This window comes from Gorilla gorilla, chromosome X, assembly GCF_029281585.2.
Source record: "Gorilla gorilla gorilla isolate KB3781 chromosome X, NHGRI_mGorGor1-v2.1_pri, whole genome shotgun sequence".
Classification (NCBI taxonomy): Eukaryota; Metazoa; Chordata; class Mammalia; order Primates; family Hominidae; genus Gorilla; species Gorilla gorilla.
Genome location: NC_073247.2, coordinates 62,918,741 through 62,929,951, shown reverse-complemented (window position 1 = coordinate 62,929,951; position 11,211 = coordinate 62,918,741). Strand labels below are relative to the sequence as shown.

General features: G+C 42.4%; 1 protein-coding gene across 1 annotated transcript; it reads left to right on the top strand.

Moving 5' to 3' along the window:
* Nucleotides 1-6,811: 6,811 nt before the first annotated feature.
* Nucleotides 6,812-8,111, top strand: SPANXN5 (SPANX family member N5). Its single transcript, XM_004064193.4, is given in 2 exon segments — nucleotides 6,812-6,981; nucleotides 7,624-8,111. Coding segments are annotated over 2 exon segments (483 nt in total). The 5' UTR covers nucleotides 6,812-6,906; the 3' UTR covers nucleotides 8,032-8,111.
* Nucleotides 8,112-11,211: the final 3,100 nt, after the last annotated feature.

Sequence of the window (11,211 nt, the reverse complement as noted above, 5' to 3'; positions counted from 1 at the left end):
CAGGATCTCTCTTGGCCATGGTACTCATAACTCTGTGAATGTTGAGTTCAGTGCTAGGGTTTTGATGGAAATTACAATGAGATAAAAAAAAGGTGCAGTTGTAAAATGTCTTTGTGTTTTGTGGCTATTACATCTGGGTGTGTGATATTGACGGAGAGGGTCCAGCAGTTTGACTACTTAATGCAGTTGCCACAAGCGAGGAATTCATCTTTTCTACACTCCTCACTCGATAAGGGATAGAGACAAAAGGGACAGATGCTATGTAAACTGATTTTTAAAACTTTTATGAATTCAGGATTTCATCCTGTCCATTTCTTAAATATGATGAATCTTTTCACTAAGTTTATATCATAATGTGTTTTTCTGAAGATGTTTTGTCCCTTCTGCTTACAACCCTTCCAGAAAAAAAAAGGTCTGGAGGACGAAATGGGATGATTAAAGAGATAAAAACTTTTCATCACAGGATACAACATGGTGATTCTGTAATAGTGGAGAAAACAGAAAACCTGGCACATGAGGAGAGGCAAGGGAGGGAAGGAAGACATCGGTTGTCTCTGTTTTTCAAAACTATTCCTGCACACTCTCCACTTTTCCTCAGAAATACTTCCCATGAGGGCTTTCCAAGCCACTGCAAGCCATTGTTAAAACCACACTCACTGGTGAGCCAGTGATTACCTTACAGGTGTTCAGGGAAATCAGCTACCAGTCAAGAGGTATAAAAGTGCAATAACACAACCTTAAAAAAACGTACAGGTGTGAATTGATTGAGTCTACAGCATGTATAAAAAGCATGTATAAAAATTGGCAGGCATGGGAAGATCACTTGAGGCCATGTGTTTGAAAGCAGCCTGAGCAACTCAGTGACACCCCGCATCTAAAATATAATAATAATTAAATACATTAGGCGGGCGTGGTGGCGGCCACCTGCAGTCCCAGCTACAGGGGAGGTTGCTGTGTGAGGAGGATTGCTTGAGCCCAAGAGGTGGAGGCTGCAGTGAGGCATGGTCATACCACTGTCCTCCACCCTGGACAACAGAAAAACACCCTGATAAAACAGTATGTGTAAATATAGACATAAAATTCTTTATTTCTGTCACAAAAGGTCTTTCTGAGACACACCCTCCACTAAGGGTGACATGGGACTCTCTGTTCTCAATGTTTCTGGATGCCTGAGAATGGCTGGGCAAGAGACAAAAAAAATTTAAAAATTCTCTCATGTCCCTTTCTTCCTACTACAAACTACCTGGGATAAGGGTGTGGGGATAGCAGGAAAACCCTGGCGGGCCCTGCATGTGCCTGACTCAGTGTGCATGCCCCTTGCTGCACAAGGCATAGTGGCTCACATCTGTAATCCCAGCACTTTGGGAGGCCAAGGTGGGTGGATCACCTGAGTTCAGGAGTTCGAGACGAGCCTGGGCAACATGGCGAAACCCCGTCTCTACTAAAAATACAAAAATTAGCTGGGCGTGGTGACACACGCCTGTAATCCCAGCTACTCGGGAGGCTGAGGCAGAGAAACTGCTTGAACCCGGGAGGTGGAGGTTGCGGTGAGCCGGGACTGCACCGTTGCACTCCAGCCTGGGCAAAAAGAATGAAACTCTGTGTCAATAAATAAATAAATAAATAAATAAATAAATAAATAAATAAATAAATAAAAAAAACAGAAAAATGAGGCTCAGAGATTGAGACTTACCAAGAACACTTGACTCATGGAGAAGGAATTCATATTTTGTTCCAAGGTTTGCATTCTTCCCACCATCCATGTCAGAAAATGTGAATGATTTTGCTTAAAAATGCTTAATACTCAAATATGTCTGCACTGTAAGGTACTCAGCATTGACTCAGGACAAAACGCAGTTCAGTGAAGTAGGATAGCGTCTCCAGAAAAGCGGCCAATAAATGACAGCTACTGTTTCCTCTGATGCCTATTTTTGACAGTATGTTTGGTAAAAGGTGGATAATTCAGGACACTGGAATACAGGTAACTATATCAGTAGGACTTTGAAGGGGCTTTTAAAAGTTGTTTCAATATTTTTATAATTAGAAAACTCCAAGTACAGTAAGATTATCATGAAACAGAAATTGTTTCCTCAACGAATAGATAGCATTTTCAAACTAAAGATAGACAGAATTTGGGCCATGGATTATTTTAGCAATTCCCTGTTAAGGGGTTTCCAGAATATGACTGTCAACAATGCCCATTAATTTCTTTGCACTTCAGTTCCCGTACTCTCTTTGGAAGACAGTGGTTTTGCTGTTGTATCGGGTACTTTTTCTTAATGACATATAGGGCCTTTGGACCTAAACATTAATTAAGTTTAACCCCAACACTTTCAGGGTACCTGAACAGGGAATTAGTGTCAGGACTATAAGATTTGTCATAAGCAGACCAGTACATTGATCTAATCATTCAGAACATTATATTTAAGATATGATTAAAATGCTATCCATGGGGCAGTCTTCAGATTTCCTAGGTAGCTGAGATACTTCAGATTTCCTAGGTAGCTGAGTGTTTATAACACACAATGTTAAAAAGTATGGGAAATGTAGGTGTGGTGTGACTTATCCTCAGATTGTTAGTTAAGATATCATAATACAGGAAAACAAAGGTGGGACATCTTTGCATCACATTTATTACCACAGTAGCCTACAGGCTTTTATTGCATCACACTGAAGAAAAGAATAGGATCATTTCCTTATTTATCATTCTGGTTTGGCTGCTTCAGTCGATATCCTTGGTATTTTTTAGTACCTGACCTGGAAGCTGATCTCCAGAAGCTGTCTCAGTCAAAGACTGGGGATGAATGTGGAGTTGGCCCTGGTGTCCAGGGGAAGATTCTGACAAAATGAGAGCAATTTAAAATGCCAGAAGGAGGTATGTTATCCATTAAGATTCAAAATTACGTGCTTTCTGTATTCCATAATATTACACTTTTGATAATGAAAAGAGAGAACATTACTGCCCCTTTAAAAACAGAGTCCAAATGCAGACTTTCTCGGGAAGGTAGTCGAGACCCCAGAAGCCTGACTGCAAAACTGAAAGACTATCAGATACAGACACAAATTGGGTCAAAGCCATATTGAATCATCAAATAGAAGCGGGGGCTCACGCCTGTCATCCTAGCACTTTGGGAGGCCGAGGCGGGTGGATAATTTGAGGTCAGGAGTTCGAGGCCAGCCAGGGCAAATGGTGAAACCCAGTCTTTACTAAAAATGCAAAAAATTAGCCGGGCTTCATGGCAGGCGCCTGTAATCCCATCTACTCGGGAGGGTGAGGCAGAGGAACTGCCTGAACCCGGGAGGTGGAGGTTGCAGTGAGCCGAGATCATGCCACTGTACTCCAGCCTGGGCAACAGAGTGAAACTCTGATCTCAGGGGGGAAAAAAAAGAAAGGAAAAGAAAAAAGAAAAGAAAAGAAAAGCATTTTCTTACTTCTGAGTATAATCAACAGCTAAAAATTTGTAGATTATTTTCTACTTTCTGCTTTTCACAAATACATAATACATTTGTAATACCACTTCGTATGAAATATGCTGACCCTGAAGAAGATTCTAATACCAGCTCAAAGATAATTTGTGAGATTCTGGACAAAACACATAAATCCTGCACCGGTTTTTGCTTTTATTGAAAGTAGTGAATGCACATCAGATAGATTAAAATCATTTCATTGCTGATTTCTGCATGTTTCGGTTCTGTTGGAGAAAATACAAAGATAATCTGATTTTCATGATTTGTTTATCATAACAATCAGCTTCAGTCCAATTATAATATCTGAGTTGAGATTTCATTGCTCCTAAGTAAATGAGCTGGCACTCTACTTGATGTTTATTTTCCTGTATGGAGACCTTCATGAGTGTTCTTGGATTTTGTCAAATCCTGAATTCTCTCAGGCTCTTAAACAATGATTACTTTTTTTTTTTTCAGTAGGGGTCTCGCTCTGTCGCCCAGGCTGGAGTGCAGTGGTCTGATCTCGGTTCACTGTGACCTACACCTCCTGGTTTCAAGGGATTCTCATGCCTCAGACTCCTGTGTAGCTGGGAATACAGGTGCGTGCCACCACGCCTGACTAATTTTTGTCTTTCTAGTAGAGACAGGGTTTCATCATGTTGGCCAGGCTGGGCTCGAACTCCTGATCTCAAGTGATCCACCCGCCTCAGCCTCCCAAAGTTCTGGGATTATAAGCATGAGCCACCTCCCTTGCCAGACCCAGTGATTGCATTTTAAAGTCTTCCCGCAGTGAGGCCTTGAATGACTGAATAGTAAAATGGAAAGAGACAGTCAAGTTTTTGTGGCCCAAGAAGTAGGGAGCATGCATGTAGGTCAGTGATGCTCAAGGTGTTTGTAAGATGCCTGGGCTAAGCATGCTCCCTGCCCTCCTGTCAGTCTTCATGAGCTACTGTGTATAATTAGATTGAAGACACATATGGTAACCTCTAACCATATCAGAGGTTATATATTACAGGTTTCTGCCTTGAGTCATCAGAAGATACGATTTAAAGTTCAAAGACTATAACATACTAAGTCCTGAGTAGTCCACGTAAGTATCTTTTACACATGTTTTCCAAATTCCTGACTTAATTAGAAGAACTTCTGAATTTAAAGGAAGCACTGCATGTTTAGGGGAGAAATTACCTAGATGTTTTTACTCCACACTTCTGAACCACTCCATTAGGCTATTAACATTAAAAGATTGTGATTTCCAGGAGGCTATTGAACAAGCCTCAGTTGTATTCTTAGGACTGTCATAGCATTAAATGTATATCTTATTAAAATAGATAGCAAATTTCATGATACAAGAAAATAATACTAAGAAAGAGCAAAATAATAAAAGTCACAGAATAGACTCAAGGGAAAAAGAAACAGGCAGTAAATGAAAGGTATGCATCATTAACAAAAGGAAAACTAATTTGATATTAATACATTTAATAGAATGTTCTTTTGAGAAATAGCTAGGAAGAGCATCCAGTAGATTAAACAATCTTGAAGAAAATGGAGAAGGCACAACACAGAATATGAACAAGACACAGATATTGAATGTAGGGCATAATTGAAAGGGAATACGTTCTTGAACACTAATGTTTTCAGAGTGTGGATGATATGGTTGATATGCTCAGAATGCCTACATTATTTAATATATCCCTGAAATACCTGAATATCTGAACATCACAAAGACTGTGGAAGGACGTGAAATTTGCCAGTTGTACCTCAAAAAATAGTCACTTTTTTTTTTTTTTTTTTAGAGATGGAGTCTCTCTCTGTCACCCAGGCTGCAGTGCAGTGGCACGATCTTGGCTCACTGCAAGGTCCGTCTCCCGGCTTCATGCCATTCTCCTGCCTCAGCCTCCCGAGCAATTGGGACTACAGGCATCCGCCACTACGCCTGGCTAATTTTTTGTATTTTTAGCACAGACGGGGTTTCACCGTGTTAGCCAGGATGGTCTTGATCTCTTGACCTGGTGATCTGCCTGCCTCGGCCTCCCAAAGTGCTGGGATTACAGGCGTGAGCCACTGCGCCCAGCCAAAAACAGTCACTTTTAGAAGCAAATATTTAGCTTTCCAGATGTGTTGCTCTCCGATTTTGTTTCCCTCTCCATTTCTTTTTCTTTGCCACACTGCTTATGATGTATAACTCTTTCACATCTTAATGCCAATAATGATAGTGATACCTTAAAACTTATATTACCATTTAATTAATTATACAAATGGGAATACTTTCTGGTGAAAAATGTGTCATTATTCATATTGACATGATGACTATAGGTGAAAACTGGATGCACATTTCTAATATATAACTTCTACTAGATAAACATACAATTGATTTATATGTTGATCGCTTACTCTGCAATCTTGCTAACCTCAATTATTGTAGAAGCATTTTTTTTAGATTGACTTTTCTACATACACTCTCATGTAGTCTTTGACAAAAGATACTTTTACTTCTCCCTTCCAATCTGAATGCATTTTTTTTTGTCACTGGACACAATCTCCAGTGCAAAGCTTAACTATGCCCACATTCTTGCACATATTAGTCTTAGATTGCAGTATCCTGCAGGTAAATACTCAGGACAACTTCCAGCACTTGAATATTTACTCCTTCCCCCACCCCACATACTGGTAGAATTCATGTTGGGATACTACATTTACTATGAACATACACCCCTGATTTGAAACAAGACTAGGATGCAAGGTAAAGAATGTTAATTCACTAAAGTTTTGACAGACTGAGGCCATTGTTTCAGATTGGAAATAGGAAACTTAAAAGAACTACATGGACATTGGGTAAAAGAACATGGGTTGAAATTTGCCTGGCAGTAGCCCAAGAGTAAATGGTCTTCAAGGTGCATACGAAGGAACTGTAAGAGGGAAATGGGATAATTCACATCTCCACCAATAATTAAATGTAGCCACACTAGCTTGGGGGATTTGAGGTGAGACATCTAAAATACTAAGTCATGGTGAGGGCTGGAAGACAAAAGAATGAATCACTTAATAAGAATGGCTGTGGGGAAGGGCTTGACAGAATCAACCTCTCACTTCCATGTGAACCATGAACATTAAACATGGAGAAATGAGGAGCGGCAGCAGATCAGTTTGGGATGCATCTTCAGGGGATGCTGAAACAACAGCAGCATTCGGTTTCCTCTACACCCCTGTCACCCCTCCCACACAAGCCCAGGGAGTGGTCAGCCGTGGTGCTTTGTGATGTCTAAGCCACCCTTGGACTGCCATTGGCTGGGACACTGCCTGTATGATCAAACAAAGCTCAAGGGTGTGGCTTTGCCTTGTCACCAGGAGGGTATCTATAGGGAGGGCAAGAGCTCTGGGCCACTGGGAAGCTTCAATATAGCTACGGAAGTCTGGACTCTAAAATATCCTGCTGTAGACATTCAACAACCAACCAGAATCATGGAAAAGCCCACTTCAAGCACCAATGGGGAGAAGAGGAAGAGCCCCTGCGACTCCAACAACAAAAATGATGAGGTAAGATTGTTAGGTTTTGAAGCGAAGGCGAGGGTGAAAGAAAGACACACAGAGAGGGGGCAGCTCAAACAGCAACACAGGAATACTGCAGATGCTTGTGGAAGTGGGGGACCAGCTTAATGCCAGATCCCACCACCGCTTACAGCCTGGGGTACTTACAGGTATGGGTGGGAGGGATATGGGCAGTATGGCTTGCTGCCCGGCAGGATATTGATAAGATGTTCTTATGATCAGGTGGTTTGGCCCTTTTTCTGGTGGAATATCGTTGTGGTGTTCCGTAGAACTTTGCCAAGCAAGATATGATAGGGATGTTTCTTTAGTTGGGCCTTTGTCTGCCTTGTGGACAGGTGGTTAGGCAGGATGTTTCTCACGGCCTGAACCCCCATGGGATGTTTCACTTTGACCAAGGTCTGCAAAATAGCAAAGAACTTACAAAATGGTGCAGTTTGGACTAACAGATGACCCTACCCATGCTCCTCTTCTTCCCCATAGATCCCTACCCTGTGATTCAACCTTGTTCTTCTCTGGATCAAACCCCTTCCTCAACCTGCATTCCTTCTCATAAAGCCCCCCTTGCTATCCAGTCTGTATCCTATTCACCCAAAATAATGTCTTTCTGGCCTCTCCCTGTTTTCTTAACAGATGCAGGAGACACCAAACAGGGACTTAGTCCTCGAACCGAGTTTGAAAAAGATGAAAACATCAGAATATTCAACAGTATTAGTGTTGTGCTACAGGAAGACTAAGAAAATACATTCAAATCAACTGGAGAATGACCAGTCCTGAGAGAACTCCATCAATCCAGTCCAAGAGGAGGAGGACGAAGGATCCTCACAGGAGGACGAAGACCTAGACTCATCTGCAGAATCTTCAAAGCAGGATGAAGACCTACAATTACCTGAAGGATCTTCACAGGAGGATGAAGACCTAGGGTTATCTGAAGGATCTTCACAAGAGGATGAAGACCTAGACTCATCTGAAGGATCTTCAATGGAGGAAGAAGACCCAGACTCATCTGAAGGATCGTCAGAGGAGGGTGAGGAAGACTAATTAAACATGGAGAAACCAAATTGGACAAATCCTCACCACCAACAGTGATGATTACAATAAAATCAAGTTTGAGAAGCTGATGGCTGCATTTATCTATGCCTGTTTTCTGATGGTGGCGGGGAAGGGAAGGGAAGAGGTAGGCATTTGAGAAGGGAGGGATATGAGGTCCTGTAGGGTTGGTGGACAGACTCACAGGTTGACAGTAAGCCAGACATTGTAAATAAGGCCTTGGGGAGCACTGATTCCTAAAGAAAATTTTCTTCTTAAAATTTCTTCTCACAGGAAGTGGAGATGTGTATATGTTCATGCAACTGTACCCGGCAGCACATAGTTCTGCCGAATGTACATATCAAAGGTATTCCTATCCCTTTTCCATTTGATATTTTCCTAGGTTAGAAATATATGCTTTATAAAGAGTTAATGTTCTGTAAAACACAAAGCACAATACAGACATACACAGACACCTCTGCTCACTCTCTCTAGAGGGATACAATTAAAAACATTGGTTATAGGGCCGGGCACAGTGGCTTGCGCCTGTAATCCCAGCAGTTTGGGAGGCTGAGGTGGGGTGGATCACCTCAGGTTTGTGAGGTTTTCAAAGAAAGATCTTGATCAAAAGAGGGAATGTGAAAGCTGACTGTGCGAATGAACCAGCTTCTCCAGTGCCAATGAGCCTCATTTCAAAGCAGTGGAGATAATTAGAAAATTGTACTGTTACTATAAAAGAATAACAAAAGGGGGAAATTGTAAGGGTAACGAAACATAAAATTGAGATTTTCCTGTTGCCAAAAGAGCAAGAAGAGACCTTCCCCATTTCACTTTCCTTAGGGCATTTCCTTGAGAAAATTTGTATTTATAAATTCTTCCTTTGATATGTAAGCCTCTGGCCACCCTATAACCCAGGAATGTCTTGAACTTGAACTCCAGGCCTCAAGTGATCCTCCAGCCTCAGCCTCCCAAAGTGTTGGGATTACAGGTGTGAGCCACCAAGCACCGCCACCAGGAATGTCTTTCTTCAGGGCCATGGAGCCATCTCTTTGAAAGGTGAATGTTGAGGAAGATGATGTCTTTGTCTCCCTGTCACCAGGGGAGTTTAACTTAGGTGCCTTGCCCCAAGCCGTAAGCACCTGCTTGTCATAGAGATAAGAGTTTTATTTTTCCTTCAGATAAAGGCAATTAACTAACACAGATGGGTACTCCAGTTACTCGATGAACTTAGGACTTGCCTGGGAGCATTTAGTGTTCACCCTTGGCTGCTGCTGTACAACAAGGCCAATTACCTACATATCTGGACTTTCTGATTTCTGCCACCACTTTTTATTTTTTGTTTTGTTTTTGTTTGTTTGTTTCTGAGGTGGAATCGCCCTCTGTTGCCCAGGCTGGAGTGCAATGGTGCAATCTCAGCTCATTGCAACCTCTGCCGCCCAGGGTCCAGCGATTCTCCTTCCTCAGCCTCCTGAGTAGCTGGGATTACAGGCGTGCACCATCATGCCCAGCTAATTTCTGTATTTTTAGTAGAGACGGGGTTTCACCATGCTGGCCAGGATGGTATCGATCTCCTGACCTCATGATCCGCCTGCCTTGGCCTCCCATAGTGCTGGGATTACAGGCGTGAGCCACCACGCCTAGCCTCTGCTAACACTTTTGGATTGTATGAAACACTACACTTCAAAGTGTGGGATCTGGCTTCCTAGACAGCTGTCAAAGGGGCAGTTGATGCAATCTAGAAGTGTAGGGGAGTTCGCACCTGTGGGGTAAATTTTGACCAATAAGAAAAGGAACCAGGAGTGAGAGTCAGGTACGTAATTCCCTCTCCTCTCCTCTCCTCTCCTCTCCCCATGCACCATTCCAGGCATTGTTTCTCAGCATAGTCTGTCTAGAGGTGTCCTGTATGGCCCAAAGCCTGTTTCCTTGGGAATCTGAGCTAAAGCAATGGGCATTCAAACACTCGAAGACAGTGTTAAGTGTTGTGGAGGACCCAGATCTGGGCAGAGGAAAATTATCTCAATAAGAAAATTGACAATTTGAGGATGTGGAATAGAGGGAAGGACTAGAAGAACCAGTAGTAGTATAGCTTGGGGTACTATTTTTGGAGAAAAAGGCAGTTCTGGTGGTCGTTGCAGTGAATTGCTCAGCTCTGTTATATATATGTATATATACTTTCTTTCCATCATTCTCCCCTATGAAATCATCCATAAAGTATCCTTTTATAACTCTCTATTGCCTGTGAAGTGAATTTTCTTTTTTTCTTTATCTTTTTTATTTAGAGATAGAGTCTCTGTCGCCCGGGCTGGAGTGCAGTGGTGCGATCTCGACTCACTGCAATCTCCGCCTCCTGAGTTCAAATGATCCTCCCGCCTCAGCTGCCCTAGTAGCTGGGACTACAGGTGCGCACCACCAATGCCTTGCTAATTTTTTTATTTTATTGTATTTTTAGTAGAGAAGGGGGTTCATCATCTTGGCCAGGCTGGTCTTGAACCCCTGACCTCAGGTGATCCACCCGCCTCAGTCTCCTAAAGTGCTGGGATTACTGGCGTGAGCCACCGCACCCAGCCTGTCACTTTCCTTTTGGAGAATAAAACATATTGAGTCTTGTGCCAAAATGCAGGGGAAGCTGCACCCAGACAGGTAACAAAATATTATATATATATAGATAGGTTTTTTCTACATACCAATATTAACCATTTAGAAAACCAAATTGAGAAAAATTACACTTATATAGTGACAAATATACATAAAATATCTAAAACCAGATGATTGGAGCAAGATGGCAGATAGATCCCGTGCCCCACTCAACATTCCATTGAACTGGGAAGAAAATGTTTTCAAGGGTCAATTCTCAAGAGTAGAGGAAAATAAGAAAACGTGTCAGTGGTCCACCAGAAATATTAAGGCATTCCTGGGAGATAGAGTAGATGTGATCAGATTGGTAGAGAAACCCGAGGAGACAAGAGCATCACTGTAGACAAGAGATGCTGTTTGAGACAAAGACTTACTCCGTCGCCCAGGCTGGAGTGCAGTGGCGTGATCTCAGCTCACTGCACACTCTATCTCCCAGGTTCAAGGGATTCTCCTGCTTCACTCCCCACTGTAACTGGAATTCACAGAGGCCTGCCACCATGGCCAGCTGATTTTTGTATTTTTAGTAGAGACGGGGGTTTCACCCTGTTGGCCAGGCTA